Source organism: Lynx rufus, unplaced genomic scaffold, assembly GCF_022079265.1.
Source record: "Lynx rufus isolate CCGP_SWC_20201006 ecotype Redwood Valley unplaced genomic scaffold, mLynRuf1.p SCAF_2, whole genome shotgun sequence".
In the NCBI taxonomy this organism is placed as follows: domain Eukaryota; kingdom Metazoa; phylum Chordata; class Mammalia; order Carnivora; family Felidae; genus Lynx; species Lynx rufus.
The window spans coordinates 83,040,315-83,060,773 of NW_025814834.1; the positions used below are offsets into that span (position 1 = coordinate 83,040,315).

At 36.2% G+C, this 20,459-nt stretch overlaps 2 protein-coding genes across 11 annotated transcripts in view; one reads left to right on the plus strand and one right to left on the minus strand.

Annotated features, from left to right (window-relative positions):
* The window catches only part of ORC4 (origin recognition complex subunit 4), an 81,108-nt gene extending 76,523 nt beyond the window's left edge, over positions 1 to 4,585 (plus strand). For all 10 annotated transcript variants that reach the window (XM_047083967.1, XM_047083973.1, XM_047083977.1 and 7 more), the window contains one exon: positions 1,620 to 4,585. In XM_047083967.1, the coding sequence (XP_046939923.1) occupies positions 1,620 to 1,808 (189 nt within the window). In that variant the 3' untranslated portion in view covers positions 1,809 to 4,585. The remainder of the gene's footprint in view (positions 1 to 1,619) is intronic.
* A 2,964-nt stretch (positions 4,586 to 7,549) lies between these two features.
* ACVR2A (activin A receptor type 2A) overlaps positions 7,550 to 20,459 on the minus strand; it is an 81,590-nt gene continuing 68,680 nt past the window's right edge. Inside the window, exons 6-11 of the mRNA XM_047085222.1 lie at positions 19,163 to 19,306; positions 18,015 to 18,160; positions 15,956 to 16,070; positions 13,341 to 13,479; positions 9,851 to 9,981; positions 7,550 to 8,698 (exon numbers count right to left, since the gene is read on the minus strand). Coding sequence (XP_046941178.1) covers positions 8,504 to 8,698; positions 9,851 to 9,981; positions 13,341 to 13,479; positions 15,956 to 16,070; positions 18,015 to 18,160; positions 19,163 to 19,306 — 870 coding nt within the window. The 3' untranslated portion in view covers positions 7,550 to 8,503. The remainder of the gene's footprint in view (positions 8,699 to 9,850; positions 9,982 to 13,340; positions 13,480 to 15,955; positions 16,071 to 18,014; positions 18,161 to 19,162; positions 19,307 to 20,459) is intronic.

Genomic DNA, 20,459 nt, shown 5'->3' on the forward strand with positions numbered 1-20,459 from the left:
TTTATGTTTTCTTAGGTATTACATTTTAAAAATTTCATGTGTGTTTACACTTAAAACACATCTTAATTCACTAAATATGCATTGGAAATACTTGCTCTTTAGATTGCTTAAAATTTGTAGCTGAAGTAGATTTATATTCTGAAATTGTTCCAAACTTAAAATTTTCTAATCAACTCTACTATCAAATTTTAAATTAAACTTAATTACATGATTTAATTAAAAAAAATTCAAAACCAAGTTCCACAAATAGCAGTAGCCCTGTGTGGTTACCTTACTGGACAATGCAGCTCTAAAGGACTTTCTGCGAAAAAGCATTTTTTTTCTCTTTTTTTAAAATATATGTGTGTGTGTGTGTGTGTGTGTGTGTGTGTGTGTGTATACATATATATATATATATATATATATATATTTTTTAACATTTATTTATTTTTGAGAGAGATCGTGGGTGAGGGAGGAGGAATAGAGAGAGAGAGGGAGACAGGGAATCCAAAGCAGGCTCCAGGCTCTGAGCTGTCAGCACAGAGCCCTACACGGGGCTTGAACCCACAAACTGTGAGATCATGACCTGAGCCCAAGTCGGACGCTTAACTGACTGAGCCACCCGGGCACCCCTTGTTTTTTTTTTTAAAAGCAGTGGACCCGTAAGTCTTTTATCATTCTTAGTGGTCAGAATTTTATTTCTTCTACCAGCTAAAAAATGTGATTACAGAGCATTGCCATTTCTTCAAAACAACAGAAAAAGTGTGGTTAGCCTACCGGAGGTTGGTTTTCCCCCCTTTCTAATGTCCATGTTTGTGTGATAGTTTTCTGTGAGTAGAAAAGGTTACATGAACATTTAAATTCTTATGAGCAATTTTGTAGCTGCTTGTTTCTACATTTTAAATAAAATATTTGCTGCCTAGAAATATTTTAGCTCTCAATTTTATTCAGCCCCAATAATGCCTGCAGCCGATATTTTCTCATTTTCAGAAATGACTGCTGTCTATTTTTCTTTTCATTGGAAGAATTCTTATGATACATAAAGTATATATTTGATATTTTTTCACAATAGAATAGAAATAGAAAGTTCCAGAATCTTTTTCAATGTGTCAGTATTTAATGGTTAGTAGTCATTAATGGTTTCTTTTTCTTCATACACTAATAAAATACCTAAAACAATAATCAGGGTGAGAAAAGACATAATACATGAATGTTAGAGGTGAGATGAAACAGTAGACAACACTATTAGAGGGAAAGGTGGAAGAAAGGGACTTTTTTACAGGTTATGGCATCAGATGTTGGGTTTTTAGAACTAAAAGCCCTTCCTTTATCTTAAGTACTATTAGGTGTTAGATATCGAATGAGGTTTGGAAGAAAAACCATATTGTGCAGAGTGAATTAGAGTTTGCCCTGTTCACATTCAACAGTGCAGGGACAGAACTGTATATTTGACTCTGCTTCACCTGATACATGGAGTTTTTATGAGGTTGATGAGAGTTGTTTTGAACCCTACTGATTTCTATTAAGTTTTGTTTCCTGGTACTCTGGTCTACAGCTGACCACAAACCTAATTGTTTACTGGATTAATGTTGTTATTTTGCTTCCTCTATTCAACTTACACTGTTTCTTTCATCTTTCAGGCTTTTGAACACTTACAACAATTAGAATTAATAAGGCCCATGGAAAGAACTTCAGTAAATACACAGAGAGAGTACCAGCTGATGAAACTACTTTTGGATAATACTCAAATTATGAATGCTTTGCAGAAATACCCCAACTGTCCTACAGATGTTAGGCAGTGGGCAACATCCTCACTAAGCTGGTTATGAACATAACCAGTGGCTTCACTTATGGAGTTTCAGGCATACTTCTCTAAGGAACTAAAAGCTGTTGTCCTTTAACATGTTATTACATTTTTTTTATATTTATAAAACTGTATTTTTGTATTTATGGGAGACTGTTATACATGTAGGTCTTGGCTGTGTCTTGCCTTTGAATCATGAACAGTTACATGATTTATAATTCCAGTGGTTTAGATTATATTGTAAGAGTTCAAAGAAATAAATGTGACTGTTTTAGGAAATGAACCATATGCTTATTTAACACTTGTCAAGTATTTATGTGGCATATATATTTGAATAGTTCATTCCAACCCAGCAGCCAAGTGTTTTTCACAAACCCTAAAGCAGTAAAGAAACAATGGTAAGAGTTGTGGTGTAATGATGAGTAATCTTTTTATCCAATGGGAAGTGCTGCATTGTTTTTCTCTGTCCATGGAATTTTTGGTTTCTGTCCCAGACCCAGGTTTTCTAGCTCAGGATACTGACCAGTTTGGCCATAAGATGGTTCACATGGAAGAGAAAAGAGAAAAGTTTGAACATTTTCTTCCAGGCTTCTCAAAAGTGGTACTTACATCATTTATAGAAGAATGCCTTGTAGAATTTTTTTTACCAGGCATATTCTTGCACCTGTCATAGGCCCAAAGGATCAGAATTTAGAATGTGTCTTTTTAATAGGGACTTTAGGAAATGCCTGGAAAAACATTCTCACAATTAATGGGAAGTGCTTGGCACTATCAGGTAAATATATTTGTATCAAAAATCCCTAAAGCGAATGTGGAGAATGCTTACCTCATAAATTCAGGAGTCCAGGAATTAATACAGGTATATGTTTAAAATGAAATTTAGTAAGTTAGTGACTTCCTTTATTCAAGAATATTTAATTGCCTATTGTTTTCATGGAAGGTTTACAGTAGACAGTCCATATGCTTGTGTAGTTCATAAACCTTTTAAAATATCAAACGCCCTATGATATTCCGGTTCTGTTAAGAAAACATGGTAGTGGCAGTGTTCAGAATCACAGAGGTAGAGAGTGATGGACAGATCCTGGAATTCAACTCAGGTTTGACTGACACCAAAGCCCTGCCATCAAGAGCTAAAATGCATTAACAAGTTTTGGCACATATTTTTTAAAGTATGCTGTAGGAAATGACTTATCTGGTTTTTAAGAAATAGCAGATGAAGAATAGAATGTAAGATTTCTGTGCATAAAAGTAGCTCTTCAGTTCAACCTATTTTTTTGCAGACATAGCTGGTCCTTCCCTGCCTTCTCAGTCTTCAGATCACTGTCATTTACTTTTCAGCAGTGTCTCAGTAAAGGTAAGGCTTGCATACTGGTTCTATGCAATAGTCTACAGATTTTTAGGAGATATTTTGCCAAAATACTTAGCATGGTAGCATCACTATTAACTAGAAGCAAGGATTTTTCACTTGAGCTTAAGTTTTCCCTTTAAGAAAAATTTCTGAACTATTTTAGGGAAGTATTATCTGCCTTAAAGGCACTCATTGTGAAAGAAAGCACCTAAAGAACTTGATTTGAAGATTGCAAATTACTAGCTTTTTTAACATGCCACTAAAAGGCTGGAAGCTCTCATCTGCCTTCCTGGATACATAAGACCTACAGAAGCTCCATCAACATCCAGGTATACAGATTATATATTTATATATATAACATATATATTATACATCATTCTCGGTGAAACAGTTCTTAAAAGCAAATTAGAAAAAAAAAATGTTAGCAAAGGTCATACAAATAAAACATATGCCTACGTTAGAAAGGCATTGAGAGGAGGAGTGTTGATGTTCCCCTTTCTGTATTCCCTAATACAAAGAAGCTAAGATGTACTGGGAAAAACATTAAGGTCCATCTCTTAAATTGCTTAAAACATCATCAATAAAAAAATCTGAAAAGCTTTAGTGAAAAATTTTTAAGAATATTAACAAATAAGGCTTAAGGATATTTTCTTCACGTACTAGAGTCATGTAGCCTTTTAACAGCACAAAAATACATGAGCTCCATGGGTCATCAGATTGGAAAACAGGTGAGGAAGAGTTTGAGAGGCCTCCGTGTGATCCCTCCAGTGCCCTATCCGAAACAGGATCTTATTCAAAACAAAACACCTCTCCAGTTCACACGCACATGCTTGTGAATGGCTCTGAGGAATTAAAACCTGTTGGTCCAAACTTAGTATATCATAATGCTGTGTATGTTGAGTATATACCATCTATCAACTTTTGAATCAGTTTGGGAGAATACGCTGTGGAAAATAATTTCAATCTTTCGGTAGAGATTCAGTGCATATTCCACCATAGTTTGCATTTTCATTTGGTTTAGAAGGCAGTGCAGGTTGTTTCAAACCACCATTACTTAAATGTCCTTTCCTTCACCTTTACCCTCAAAAATACTGAGAACTCATTGGAGTGAACTGTGACACTCAGTGCTACAATTTGGTGCTTTCTATTCCCCTTTCCTTTGAAAGCCACAGGATAAACAAAAGCCTTGGTAACAAAAATGTCAAAGCTAGCTTGACAATTACTCTTACTGATTGATTACCCTAAGTGAAAATGCCAGAATTCTTTCATGCAGTAGAATGGATATACCCTTAGGAAGTGTAGTTTATATCTTTGATGATTATTTCCTAAGCCACATTTTTCTGTTTCTGTATAACCAATGCGAGCTAGCCTCTGGTTTCCTAAAACTGGCAGGACCAACATACAAACTTTCGTGGGAATGCAGTCTGCTTAGACAATAAAGGAGGGAAATGCCACCCTTGATAAACTTGCCTTCTTTCACCACTATCTCCATTCTTGCATATCTCAAGGTGTGAGCCTCACCATATTACAGAGCTACTTTTCCCCTCTTTAAGAATAATGTAGGGGCGCCTGGGTGGCTCAGTCGGTTAAGCATCTGACTTCAGCTCAGGTCATGATCTCACAGCTTGTGAGTTTGAGCCCCCCCCCCGTTGGGCTCTGCTGATATAGCTCAGAATCTGGAGCTGCTTCAGATTCTGTGTCTCCTTCTCTCTCTGCCCCTCCCCCGTGAGCACTCTGTCTCTCTCAAAAACAAAACAAAAAGAATGTATAGCAAAAGGAAAACTGCATAAGCAAATAATACGATATTCATTTTTTTTTTTTTTATTTAACTCGGGGATGGAATGGGGATAGCATACATTTTATTTGTACAATATTTAACAATCACTTATCCAAGGTGGGGTTTTATGGGGCTTTTTTTTTTTTTAGCTTTTTGTTAAATACTTGCAGAAAAAAATAGCAAGTACAATTTGACAGTAGTACAACAACCTGTGCCCAAAACACTGACAAGAAATACAGAGTAAAGCTAAAATAATTGCTTACCAATATTTTGAGAGGTAACAAATAGGATATGGATTGAGACTGCATAAAAAATGTACTGCTGGTTGAATATCTGAGGTAAATGATGTTCAATCAAGATGCTACTTGTATCATTTTGCCCATAAATCAGTAAATAATTTTATGCACATTATACCAAATGTTTCTAAAAAGTAATTTTTTAAAAAGGTAAAAAAGAGAAACTGGAAAATATTTGTGGAGAAGCATTTTTTCTAAAATAGTAATCAGTTTAATTCCACTTAAACTATCATCTGGCCAGGGTTTTTTCCCCTACCCACCTGCATTTTACTTAAATGTAGCTGTTACTTAGGGTTGAGGAAAGGAGGAAGAAGAGGTTCTTTTTAAATTTGATGACAGATGATTCTACTTTAAATTCCAAACTCCTTTTGTTTTGTTTTCCTGATTGTATTTTTAAAACATCACCATGAAAGATAGTGCAAGTTCATGGGACCAACAATTGTGAGGCACAGTCTCTGTTCTGGAATTCACAAGGTACCTGTAATAAACATTCAAACGAGAGTCACACTTCACATGCTAAAAACTTCCTAGCATCTAAAATACATACAAGAGCTGTGCAGGGCATAGACTTCGAATAAAGCCAAACACTGGTTAATCCATCAGTCCTATGGCAGTTGATCATAAAGCATTCCTTACGCGGAGATTTGGGCAAGGTTAAAGAGTGGAAGAGCAGCAGTTCTGATGGGTATCAGAAAGGCAAAATACAAGACGAATCATAAAGAGCACCATACACATGAGGAAAAAAATATTGGGGTCTCAGTTCACCCCAAAACAAAGAAGTCATCGTTTTTCTCATTCTTGGATCTATTTTTCAGTATCCCTAGCTCAAACCTTTTGTAAGCTTGCCCACTCTGCGCTGACTGTAAACCTAACATGAAAATGCCCTGCAAAAGAAAGTTTTAACAAGACTAGGTATCAGGACAGGTAGTCACTGGAACATTCTTATTTTACTGCTTATAAAAAGTGTTTTTCTATTAATATAGTTTTCAAAAGGATACAAGTTTTAAAGTTGGTTAGCTAGAGTTAAGTATAATACCCAGGATTTCTAAAAATGTTTTCTAACATGAAGAGAAAATAACTGATCTTATAAAATTTATCTCAAGTGCTCACATAAGCCAAACATTCATCATAATATTCCTTGTTTTTGTTTTGATTTGATTTTTTTTTTTTTACTCTTAAAAATAGAATTAAATGTTTAGAACAGGTAGAAATTGGTCTTCAGGAGATTGACAGTTTCCATGTTATGAACATTGTCATTTTCCCATCTTGGTAAGTTTCAAAGTGGAAGTAAAACGAAATCAAGAAATTGAGATGTCAAGTACTTTTTGAAATAAAGAGGTGAAACTCAACATTGAAATGGGAATTCTTAGGAATACAATGAAAACTTGGGTATATATGTGACCCAAGAGCACAAAATTCTGTATGGTGTGTGGCACACAGACAACAATGCTATTACTCTTCTTTCCCTCCCTGCTTAGAGTCTGTTGACCTATGCATTATCTATAAATAATATAATTTATTATTCCCAGAGATTAAGTGCACATTATATGTAAAACGTAGTGTACTGTGTGGTTAAATAGCCATTTGAAGATAATACATTCACAGTGAGCTCCTGATAGTGACATGTAAAAAATTCTTGTATAAAATTAATGTATGGATTTTTAAATGACCTGACAAAAAGTACATAGCATAATACTGGCTATTTGTTGGTCAGTAATCTAGAAATTCAGGAAATTAATGTTTTACTTTGGCCTGTATAAATTTGAGGAAGAATCCAATTATATTCTAATGTAATAGTGTTTTGAAAAGCACTTTGGCACCTACCTACCATCAGTTCCATTTTCTTATCAAGGAAACTATTCTAAATATCATAGTTGTGAAAGCAATTTATGGGAAGAGGCTAGGTTATATTACCTATATCAACATCGGTTACCTCTAAATGTCATTGCATATTTTAAGTTTGTAAGTTTAACTTGTTATCCCTGATTTTTTTTTTTTTTAAAGCAGTAACATCTGAAATCTGTGCTTAAAATTTAAAACCTCTGTCCTAGGATAATTCTTCATGTATCACAGACATCAAATATTACTCTGACAAGATGGCACCAAGCAGAAATATAGTGATAAAGTTACAAGTCTCAAAGCAGAGAGTGAGGAATTCTGGGTAATGACACTTCCTGAGGTGATCCTTAAACAGTGATAAAGAATGTCCCACACACTGTTTGGTGAAAAGAAATACACTACAATTTTACATATATAAATAGGAAAAAAATCTATTTTAAAAGAATAAAAATGAAGAGCTTTCCAGTGTCACAGCTCACTTTAAAAAATTTAAATCATGCTTTAAATTTTCAAATATTCCCCAAACACAGCACACCTTAAAAAAAAAAAAAAATACTTAGGTAAGTATGCAATAATTTGGGAACTGGATAGAAGATGAAGCTTTAAAACATGGGAAGAAGGGGGAAATGACATCATTTTTTCATTTCAAAAAACAGCACTTTTTTTTCCTTAAATTACAAGCTAGCACAAGAAAAGCTAAAACACTGCTTTACAAATGGCCACTTAGTGTTGGCACTAAGCATAGCTTACCTTTTTTTCTTAAATAACACAGTGAATTTGTAATACCTTGTTAGAAAACATGGATCAATTTATTATTCAAATTTTGTTAGTGTTTTCAATTTTTATAATTTAGCAACCGTGGAACTGAGGTATACCTTGTTGAGGGAGGTTAAAGTAATGCTTGGAAGCCTCTTTACTGTACCCCACTTTGATGACTTTGTTTATGTACACAGAACAGCAGCACACTAAACATTCACAAGCTGTGTCATATTGGCATTACAATAGTCATTTATAGAAACACAACAGCAAATGCAATAAAAACAAGTTACCCTTTTTAAAATCTGAAATGAAAAGTTTTTGATTTAAAAAAAAAAATAGCAGTAGTTCATTTAAGGAATTAGTGTCTTCTGACAGACATTAAGAAATCCAATGTCAGTTTTCAAACACTTGATTAGCCAGGTCCAAAAGATCCTTGATTTGGAGAGGGCCATGTTCTTCATGTACACTTTTTCAAAAGTTTCTTTAGAGTCTGCAACTTTTCTTAGTCTCACGTCCTTCACGTCTCTGCTGCAGGCAATGCTGTACGTCTCCCAGAGCCACATTTTCAAATGAGGGTCATCTTGACGTGTCCGGGAGACATCCTACGCATTTCTCACAGAAAATAAACTGTAAGCAGTTTCGTTAGCTTAGCAGCTCCAGTTCAGAGTCCTGTTTCTCAGTGTGTACACATGGTGCAACCATCATAGACTAGATTCTTTGGGAGGAAAGTCAACATTTGTCACCATCGTGACCACTGTTACAATGTCCTCTGTAGTAATGATATTTGTAAGTCTTTGCATCTGAGTAATTCTTTCACCTACACATCCAGCTGATAACCTGGCTTCTGCATCGTGATCCCAACATTCTTCTATCGTTTCACAGAGCATTGCCATTCCCTAAAAAGGAAAAACATACACACAAAATTTGTTTTCTAATAGCAAACAGTAATATTTCCAAAAAGAAATTGCTATTTTTGTGAGTCAAAGGAAGTTCAAGATTAGCCAAGTTTGATATTATTTGTCAACATCCACTTACGAATATCTATTATTTGCAGGAAACCGAAGAAAAGCATTAAAAAAATCAAACTTAACAATGGAGACTATCACAGCAGGTAATTAGGTATTTTTAATTCAAAAAATCCCTATCCATTGCTTATAAACCAGGTCAATTTGATGCTAACCCTTGAACTGGATTCAAAACTAAGGTGTATTTTTTTAAACCAATTTTTGTTGTTTTCTTAATATCAGCATTTCTGTCTTGTAGTTAAATAGAAAAAAATATTAGAAAAGCATCCTCGAGATACTCTACCTGATTTTATCGACGTTTCCAGTTATATTTGGACCAAAATAACGAGGGCAATACTGTTCCATTCTGTACCTATCTAGGTCTCTAGTTTTAGAGCATTCTTTTTTTTTTTTTTTTTTAATTTTTTTTCAACGTTTTTTATTTATTTTTGGGACAGAGAGAGACAGAGCATGAATGGGGGAGGGGCAGAGAGAGAGGGAGACACAGAACCGGAAACAGGCTCCAGGCTCCGAGCCATCAGCCCAGAGCCCGACGCGGGGCTCGAACTCAGGGCTCGAACTCACGGACCGCGAGATCGTGACCTGGCTGAAGTCGGACGCTTAACTGACTGCGCCACCCAGGCGCCCCTAGAGCATTCTTAACCTGAATATATCCCAATCCCAAATCAAAACATGGAGAGCAGAAAACGGCTTCCCTTTTAAATCTAGCATTAGGTGGTGATCATCAAGGTTACCCCAGTATCCACACGCTCAGTGTCAGGTACTCCTTCCCCCTGGGAAGCTTTCCAAATAGGATACAAACTTGTAGGACCACAGCAATGAGAGCCGCCTTAGGCTCTATGACTTTACCGTCTTCCCTCATAGCTCTAAAATTCTCTTGTTTCCAGAACTCTAGATAGAATATCCTGTATGAATATAACCTCCCCAGAAAATCCTCCCAGAAGAAAAGTGTGCAGAGATAGAAATCATTCTCTGAAAAGCATTTTACTGGAATTTCAAATGAAAAGCTACTGTATAACTTACAGCATGTTTCTGCCAATAATCTCTTAAAACAGGCCTCTTTTTTTTATGCACAACAACTTCCTGCATATCTTCAAGAGATGGATGCTGGCCAATTTCCTCCTCAAATGGCAACATGTATTCATCTACAGGTCCTGAAATGTAAAGAAAAAAAGTCATTTTAATTCAAATCTTCCTGACTTCCAAACTGGAACAAATTTTCTGAAACATACTCTGTATCACCTTTTCCCAACTGTTAACATGCTATAATGACAGGAGAGAAACAGACTCAACTACTGCCACAGTTTGACCCAAATGCTAATTTAGGAGAAATCAAAAACTCCGTGATTTGGCATGTAAACCTGCTAAGGAGTCCGAAAAGGAGCTTTCTTATCTACCGAATGAGGAATGCCAATCTCCATATGTATATAGGACAAAGGGAACTTCCCCATCAATATTTGCAAATCAAGGCTATAATGTCCCTTTAAGGTACTTCTTACAATTCAAATCAGATGGGTAAACAGTGGCACTTCCATTTCTGACAATTTGGGGCAATGTCTTGTAACAATCTTTACTCTGTGACACACCCTAACCGCCCCTTCCCCCCCCACCCCCCCCCCCGCCCGCCCCACACTCCGCCTGCACAACTATGTACCTGAGAGTCACACCTCTTTGCCCTCAAAAGAGCTGCCAAGAATAGTTTTTAAAAAAATCACAAACATACTCTCCAAATAGGGTTCCCAACCAGTCTTCAGAATGTGCCTTCACAGATGATTTATTCAACAAAATAAACGGTTCCTTTTAGGCATACTCAAATAGGAAAATGCAGTTACGAATTAATAATCTTATAAGCACTTATCCTAAATAGGAACTTCACACATGTCATTTACTTACATTTTACCTCTATGCAGTGAAGGGAGCATTACCTCTATTTTACAGATAGGAAAGAAGCTCGGAAAAGTTCATGATTTACACAAGAGCATTCAGTGGTGGAGCTGGAATTTGAATCCACCATTTGATGGAGTCCTCTCTGCATGACTCCAAAGTCTGCTTTCAATCACTGTACTACTGACCTGCCCTTGAAGGAAACCAGTCACTGAAGAGCAATTTCCTATACAGACCTAAACCTTGTAACAGATACTCCTGGAGAGAGACTCCTGAAGAGAAGAAGGCCATCTAACATCTAACTCCACCCTGTCTATATGGAAGACTCCTCCCTCAATGCCTGGATGGCCCGTGTCTGCTTGAGTGCTTCCAATGCCTCAGAGTATTGGCATTCTAGAGGGTCTATTCCGCTCCTGCTACAGTCCACAGGTCAGCAGCACTGGCACCAACTAGTAGCTTGTAAGAAATGTAAATAGCAGGCTCCAGCCCAGACCTACTGAGTCAGAACATGAACTTTACCAGGAGTTCAGTACATATTAAAGTCTGAGAGTTGTTGATTTTAAAGTTTACAGCACTCACTTTAGCAGTGTTCACACCATCCCCTCCTGCCCCATTTCAGACTTAGCCTGAATCTGTAAGTATTTCATAGCACATGCAAAAGCATTTAAGAAGTGTCAGCATCTGCCCTTTTCATTTTTCATAAAAACTTCTCTGATAACCCCTCTACCCGGAAAAAAAGCATTTTTCATTCCTCTAAACTCCCATATCACTCCTTTACATTTCTCAGGTATTATATTCATCCAAAATAACTCACTGGATATGTACGTACTGAGCATGGAGCTGGACCGTTCACACTTACCTTACTCTAGAGTTAATTGTCCAGGGTATATTTTATCCCCGTAATTAGACTGCACATTACTTAAGGGCAGGGCCTTGTACATCCCCCATAACACCATATCTAATGGTTTGATTTGGAGTGTTCATATTATTAAAGTTCTTATGAAATATATTTTCCTAGAGTATCTGCCATCCAACCTACTTCTGCTTCTATAAATGCACATAATAAACGTACCTCCTCTTCCACTTTGAGCCAACCTACACTGAACGTTCAAGCTTACTCTTCCTTGCATAGAATTTCTAAGCTAGAATTATATCCAAATTGCTTCAAACTTTTTTAGGTCTGGATCAACTCCCATGCCAAACCCCTGATCTTAAAAGAATGAATGGCTGTCCATTCCTGAGCACTCTACCAAGTTCCCCTTAAAAGCACAGTACCCCAGTGGCACCTGGGTGGCTCAGTCGGTTAAGCATCCAACTTTGGCTCAGGTCATGATCTCAGTCTGTGGGTTTGAGCCCCACGTCAGGCTCTGTGCTGACAGCTCAGCACCTGGAGCCTGCTTTGGATTTTGTGTCTCCCCCTCTCTCTGCCTCTTCCCTGCTCCCACTCTGTCTCTCAAAAATGAATAAACGTTTAAAAATAATTTAAAAAAAAAAACAACGCAGTACCCCAAATCAAATTTCATGTACCAGAGGTAGTCTGTCCTACACTGAGAAACCATTAAAGCACTCGGAAAATATTCTTACAAACACAGGTTAAGTTGGTTTAAGTACTCTACAGTTTCTTCTATGGTCTTTCACAATCTGCAGGAAGTTTTTAGGTAATTATAAATTTAAAAAGATCAAGCTAATTTACATTTGTCAAGATGTTTGCCTTGTATCTGCACAACCAAAAGAAAGTGCTGTAACACAATTGAAGAGAATAGAGGCCTTATGAGAAGAACTAAGGACTAATTTTCTCACACCAGGAATATAGTATGCAAGTTTATAATCAATCAGTGCAAATATTTGTAAGACTTGAACAAGGATTTAAATAACAAAAACAAAGAATAGGAATCCTTTAGAACCAGTGTGATAGAGAATGCAGCTGGTGTTCACAATAATGTCTACATCAGCTCAGACTTTCAATGCTTTTAGGAGGCAGAATTTAACCTATGGTATATCCAAAGGCATGCTCAATTCTGTCATGGAGGACAGACTGTAAATTCCATCTGGTTAGGTATATTTTGGGCATCATGGGAGTGATGAACAGACTCAGCTGAGAGTGACTTGGGACGGAAAATCCCCCAGCTCTTCTTCATCCATCTCCTCTTGCCATGAAACTTGACTTTGGAACCTGAGGGCAGGCAGGACCTGCAGGACCTACAAAAGTAGCAGCCCTGTCCCTACATCTGGATCAGAGTTTCAAATCTAGGTTTTACCATGTACCACCTTGAAGCTAAAACTGACAATCTGCTTAATTTCTACTTAAAATTTGAGACTCAAATTGTTCACTGGTAAAACTAAGATAGTAACTACCTCCAAAGTCGTTTTAGGAAATAAGCTAGACATATGTGAAGTGCCCGGCAAAACACCTGGCAATGGTAAAGATCAATACATATCAATCAATACCTTCCCTCTCCAGCCTGCCCTCATCCCCTGCCTCCTGAATTCTCTTTAAGCTACTGGAGACTGGAGTCTACCTAAAAAGAAATTTTGTACTTTAACATAATACCTTGAGTGTAATCATCCCTTTTCGTACATGTGTAGTAGGCAGTAGGCATATCTTTTTAAAAAATATTTTTTCCCTTACCATCTGCAGCAGTACAGCGAGAAGCCAGTTCCCACAGGACTAATCCCATGGCGTACATATCTATCCTCAAAAATGCATCCCTTTGGAAGTTTATAGCACCCTCTAATACCTCTGGAGCCATATACCTCCGGGTACCAACCTGAAAAAGATGTTGAAAGCAAACAGTACTTATTCATTAACTTTATGAACTACTATTTTATGATTCTGTAAAGAGAAACAAAACCAAGCATGGTCTGCTATCAGGTAAGGTAACTAAATTATGACCACCAGACTACAGGGTCCAGCAGAATTTTATTCCGTTTCAAGTAGTAACAGCCAAGACACTGGAAGTGGAAAGTTTCCATCAGTAGGGATTGCTTTAACAGTACCATGCAGCTCTTTAAAAATGTGGGGGTAAACCTGGACTGATAAGGAAAGATTCCCAAAAACACTGTACAGCAAGGAACAAGACAGTTATATGCTAAGATCCTTTCTGGGCATACTTAATAAATACATCAGCAGACATGCTGGGTGTTGGCTTAGAATTTTTCCCCCTTCTGGAAGTAATCACAAAAACACTGGTGGTTTTGTTGGAGACAAGGACAAGAAAAACTACTTTTTCGTTGTCCTTCTGATTCCTGTTTGAAATGTGTCTCTAAAAAAAAATACTCCTTTTTGAGGGTTTCTCTTTCTCTGTTAAAAAAAAAAAAAACAAAAAACTAGTATATAACAAAAAGAATTAGCCAAGTAAAGGATGGATAAACTTTTTAAAGTTCTATTTCTATAAAGTCTATAATATTTATTTATTCATGAATTCTGTCTTGGCATTCTTTATTTATATCTGTCCCTAACAATTTGGTATTTCTTAGTAATGTAACTATGGTTACCAAGCTACTATAACTTGCTTTGGTTGACAGTATTCATATATGAACGCTTAAAAATTTTATAAGATAGCTGGGTGGATCACAATCTAATTGAGTTTTTGTAGATCTAGGGAGTAGCCCAGATAATGGGTTCCAAAAAGCTCTATCCTTAGGTGACTGATCTCTAGACTAGAAGTTAGATGATTATCTGCAAATACACATATAATTGAAGTGTTTAAAAAAAAAAAAAAAAAAGGAAATAGATCACTAAGACTCCCAAGTTCAGGTTTTTAATTCATTTAATAAGGAGAATGCTTTAGAGAAAGAAAAAAAAAAAATAGCAGCTCTGTTTTGCTACTCTGAGTAACTATTTAATTGTACTAGGAGCAAGGATTTCTGAACACCTTCTAAAGATAAATGTATGCCATCCAAAGTAGTTTTCTTATGAAATGACAACTACCTTCAAGCATAAAATGTCCTCTTTGATGAATTAATAAGATAAAAATCTTATTTTTCTCCAGCATTCTTTGCAGTATATAAAATGTACAATAAAGTGTATTTTGAAATTTTCTGGTCCATGAAATATAAAGTCAAGGGAACCACTTATATAATTATTTTTCCTTCTCATGTAAACCAGTTGAGAGGGCAGTAAAAGATATGAATGGGTCCCAAAATTATTTCATAAAAAAAGGAGGGGAGGGTAATGAGATGCCAGAGGATTAAAGTATTTCCCAATTTCAGTTTTATGATAATCACACCATCAGCTCAGACGTTTGTCCCTAGGCCTCCTGCACAATCTCCCATCTCTGTAATCTACTCCACAAGACTGCCTTCGTTCCAAACACATCTGGTGTCAACTTTTCGAGAACTATGACTGCTGACCACTGCTCTAAACTAGATTCTTGTATCATTACTCAATACTGCCAAAATTTGTTATGCGATGATTCTTTAATAACTATTCTTGGAGGTCAATATACTAGGAAAAATGAAAGCTGAGAATTTGATTACCAAATTATTTCCATGATTTGAAAGATGAAGAGATAATCATACCAACTTGGTAAGGAAATGTCACCTTTCAGGTTAAACTGGTCTTCTTAACAAAAAGGTGATCTTTTGGAGTGAAAGCACCTTTACTAACCTTACAGTTTCTGAGGATAAATGTATGGATAATGTTACTTTCCTATTTGGCTCTCTTAAAGATTCCTGTTGTTGACAGCTCTTTGTACAAGATCCTGACTAGACAGGCTCATTGCACAGGGCTTTATAAGTGCTTTGAACTCTGGAGAGAATTCAGAGAAAAGCTAAGAAGTAATGAAGCACTAAAGACCAAGAAGCAAGAAACTATCCTTATTGTCTGGAAAAAAAACAGATAACAGATACACAGTAGCATGAATAGTGACTGATTATTCTGCCATTCCTCTTAGGATGATGAAGTTAACAAAACTACTGAGTTAATACTAAGAACTCCCTAAGAATTAGATTTAAATGTGCTGGATTCTAACTTGATTTGTTTTAAAAACAGAATCCCATGACATATGTGTCTAAATTGTTTTATGAATTGATCTAAACCACTGGAGCTCCTAACAGTCTTTCACCACATGAAAATGTTTTCCTCAGCAAATTTAACGTATTACTTTCTTTAAGAGAGTCATTCTGTATTAGATGCTGAAATAATAACCACACAATAATTTTAGAACAATTCAATCCAGATATGCCATTCTAAGAAAATATGGGACAAGATTATTCTTTCTTACAGTTTATAGTTATCCTTACCTGTCCATGGGTATCACCAGCAGACTTGCCAGCCTCAAATTTTAACGCCAACCCAAAGTCTGCAATGCAAGCTGTCAGGTTGTTTTTCAACAGCACATTTTTACTTTTGATGTCCCTTGCAAATAAAAAGACAAAGTATTCAAATTAATTTTAAACAAGTTATTTCTTAAAAATTTTCATTGAAAGGGAGAAAGGAGTGTATACTATAGAAGTCTGATACACAGAAAAAAGGAGAGGGAGAAAAAGCTTAAGCAAATTCCCCCTATACCATGAAGTACCCAAGTAGAGTGACAAACTCATTTTTCATAACATGGACAGTAAGGAACTTTCTCCATGAAGTAGTTTTTTAAAGAGCTGCTATTCTAAAAATACTGTCTAGGTCATTCCTTCCTACCTACCTACCAAACATAAAATTGTTTTTTGAGGTAATAAGAATATTTCAGAGTTTATAGTTGGAGAAACTCCCACTGAAACTGAAATTTAAGAAACCAAACAAAGAATATTCAAACAAAATGAACTGGCCTATTGGTACAGGCCTACATGTTAGAATGGTCCCTTAGCAGTTCTTATATTCATAAGCTTTGTTGTAGAAAAAAGCATCTCTAAGAATATGTAACATCTCTAAGAATGTGTAACAGAAATTTTTCACCGTAAACATAAACAGCTCCAGCTAGATCCTGGTGTTCTGAAGAGTAACCATTTTAAAACCATCAGGTATCTTCTTCTACACACTAGCTTCAAGGATTCATCCTAGAGATTACTATACTCTAGCTAAATACATCTATGCCATGAGCACTGGTTAAATTTATGTGCCCAGACACAGAACGAACAGTGGAACACAGGAGGCAACAGGTACACACCCACGAATGCTATAAAAACCAATCAGTTCACCTCAGAAGATTTTTTGGAACCTTACTCCCAATAATCTTGGGGGATGCCAAAGATTGAATTCCCTATAGGTCTAGGTGAGGTAAGCAAAAACCCAGGAAGAGACCGACTATATGCAGGAAGGTGAGAAAAAAGGGGAGCTCTTTCTGAGGTGGAAGTTATTCAAGATTTGCAAAATCAGAAGCTATGCTAGAGTTGAATTAAAAGAAATGCCTCCCAGGAACCCAAAACACCCAACTGTTGGCCCTCAGCTAAGTATCTGTTAAATGAATCGGTTCATAACTACTTTTAAAGCAAATCTTTTTTGTTTCATTGAAGTATAGTGGACATGCAATATTACATTAGCTCCAAGCTTACCACACAGTTATTCAGGAAATCTATACATTCTGCTGTGCTCACCACAGTGCAGCTACCATGTGTCACCTATAACACCACTGACTATATTCCCTATGTTGTACCTTTTAACGCCATGACTTATTCCTTCCATAACTGGAAGCTTCTTGCCCACTCCCCTTCACCCATTTTGCCCATACCCCCCATCTCCCCTCCCCTCTGGCAACCATCAGTTTGTTCTCTGTACTTTTGGGTCTTTTTCCAAAGCAACTATCTTTAAATTGAATACAAGAAGACAAACTGATCCCATGTTTAAAGCAACTAACATTTTCCCTCTTGAAGGTATGACAATCGTTGGGTCCAACTACTATTGCTTCACTGATGAAGGCAATTGACTAAACCCAGTTATCCAAATGATGCCTCCTTCTACCTCAGCTCAGGTAGTGATCACATAGTCATTACAAACATAAGAAAAAAGGTAACTCAAAGTCTCTCCATAATTATATCTAATAATTATCCTTGAAATAAATCATGTTTTGAGGCAAAACAAATTTCTTCCTTTGTGATAGATAAAATACATTTTCAATGTTATCCATGCTTTCAGAAATGAGACAAAACGGAAGTCAATAATTAAATTTTGCTAATGATATTAATATATACATTATCCAAAATACTTCCTAGCCAATCTCAAAGCCAATGTGAAAAAGAAATGAAAATCAACTGCCTCCTATAGCATGGTTGGAGAATTAGGGGGAAAATAAATTTTCCACAGGATTATTAAAAATTTAAATAATAAATATTGACTTATTTGGGAAAACAGTATAAGTTTTAGCTCTACCTGTGAGATATGGCAGGTTTGTGGCCATCTTTTAGGCCAGGTATATCCTCATGTAAGTATGCCAATCCTCTTGCCATGGTTTCTGCAATATGACACAATTCGTTCCAAGAGACCACATTAGCCTTTAGAAAGTCTGACAGTGAACCCTAAAGAAAAGGGCGGGGGGGAAAAACAACTTATGCTCTTGATAAAAGTCATATGACATGGAGACTTTACTTTTAAGAAATGATAGGAGGCAACATATCTTTACTTTTAGTGAATATTAACATCTAAAAATCCATTTTTCTGGAATGGTTCAAGTTTCCTCTTAGTAAACATTTGAGTAGGAAGGAATACCCCTAATCTTTAAAGTTTTGCTACAAGACACAGTCAACTTCCTCCTATTTAGAAGGCAGGAGTTAAAAAAAAAAAAAAAAAAAAAAGACTATTTGAAAATTTAAGTTCGAGAAATATTTAAAAAGTTAAAATATACAGACTACAGAGATGTTACACCATAGGACTGGGAAACCCAAAATTAAGACCAATAAACTATGTCAGAATCTTCCTCTAAAGATTATTGCCATCCTTTTGGTCAAGAATTTAGGGAAGTATAAGAGCCACTTATATCTGACAGTGACGACACTGACTGCCAAGGAGAACACAATTTCCTATTTCATTAAAATGTACTTTCACACTAAATCTGAAAGTAGAAAAATTGAGGAAAAATAGCAGGTATGTTTTAGTGATAACTACTCTACAAATCAGTGACAGAACAAAGATCATCAGATAAATCTCCTGCCTCTATTTTTCTCACAGGCTACTCTGTGAGAAACAAAATTCAAGCTAAAAAATGGTCCGTGTAATAAAAATGGATCACGTATGGTAAATGAAAATTACTAAGCACTAGCTACACTGAAATAATTATTTGTGAGAGAGGTATAAAACTGCAGCATGAGAAATAAGGGACAGAAGACTGGTATTATATAAGTAGAGGGTTAGGTGAAAAAGTTGCCATCTTTGCTCTTATATTATTTTTTTAAAAAATTTGTAAATATTAACTGTCTATAATAACATACTGTTCCCAGAAAAATAAATCTGAGCGATTTGTGGCCAACATTAAGTAGGTAAGCCAACCCTGATCTGGAGTTAAAATGAAAAGTAGTTTTTACCTTTTCATGAAATGCTGTGATTAGCCAAAGGTCCACATCAACACTGGTGCCTCGTTTTTCTGCACCAATGAACTGTAATATGTTCTCATGTTTCATTCCAGGTAAACTATAAACTTCATATTCATTTTGCCATGACTGTTTGTCCTAGAGTTAAAAAGAAGGAATGGTAAGAATGCAAAGAACACAGGCAAATAAACCATATCTAAGAGATAACTGAAGTAGATTCTAAGGCAAAATTTAAAAATAAAGCTGTGTGTTAAAAGACTCTTTGATTTCATCTTATTTTTTCATAAAAGAAATCTGACAATAAGGTAACAACTCCATCACAAATGCCTGCCCTGCCCCATTCGCTCAAACATTCTTTTTTGTGTTTCTTGCTTGTAAATACAGGAGTTAGCAGAAATGCCATACTTCTGTATCTAACGATGGTAATACATTCTGCTTACAATTTAGTACTGTAGTGTAATTTTATCATGGTATGAAGTTACTTGTGTTTATTCAGAATAATCTCTGTAAGATATGAATTTCAGGTAGAATGACTTCATCTCAACAGAGGACAATGTTTTTGTTCAAAGACTAACATTATATCAAACATTCTTAACAAAATGTTGAGAATACCCCGCAAAGTCAATAGGAGAGCAACAGGGTATAAATAGGCAATACAATAATTTTAAATACTGTATGCTCATTTGTGCCTGCAAGTGATCCATGCTTACTACATGTCTACTTATAAAGAATTAGTTTCTCTTCACAATGGAATAATAAAAGTTTGAGGCACCATAGCATAATGGTTAGGAACCCTCTGGATCCAAACTATGTTAAGAACCTTTGCCAAGTTACATCATCATTCAGTTACCTCATTAACAAAATGGAGACTATAGTGTCTGCCCACAGAGTTGATGTATTATAGGTATACTGTATGTTTTATTCTATGTATGCGTACTGTATCGATACGTATTACAGAGTACACGTATGTGAAGCACCTCTACCTGACACAACAGAAGCACTCAATAAAACATTAGCTACTGTTATTCTTGCTGTTGTTACCTTTATGTTAATATCCAAAGGCCTTTCTCTAATTTTTTTTTTAAGTTTATTTATTTTGAGAGAGCAGAGGAGAGGCAAAGACAGAGGGAGACAGAGGATCCCAAGCAGGCTCCACACTGTCAGCGCAGAGCCCAATGTGGGGCAAGAACCCACGAACCATGAGATCATGACCTGAACCAAAATCAAGAGTCGGATGCTCAACCGACTGAGCCACCCAGGCACCCCAGACTTTCTCTCATTTTTAAGCTTC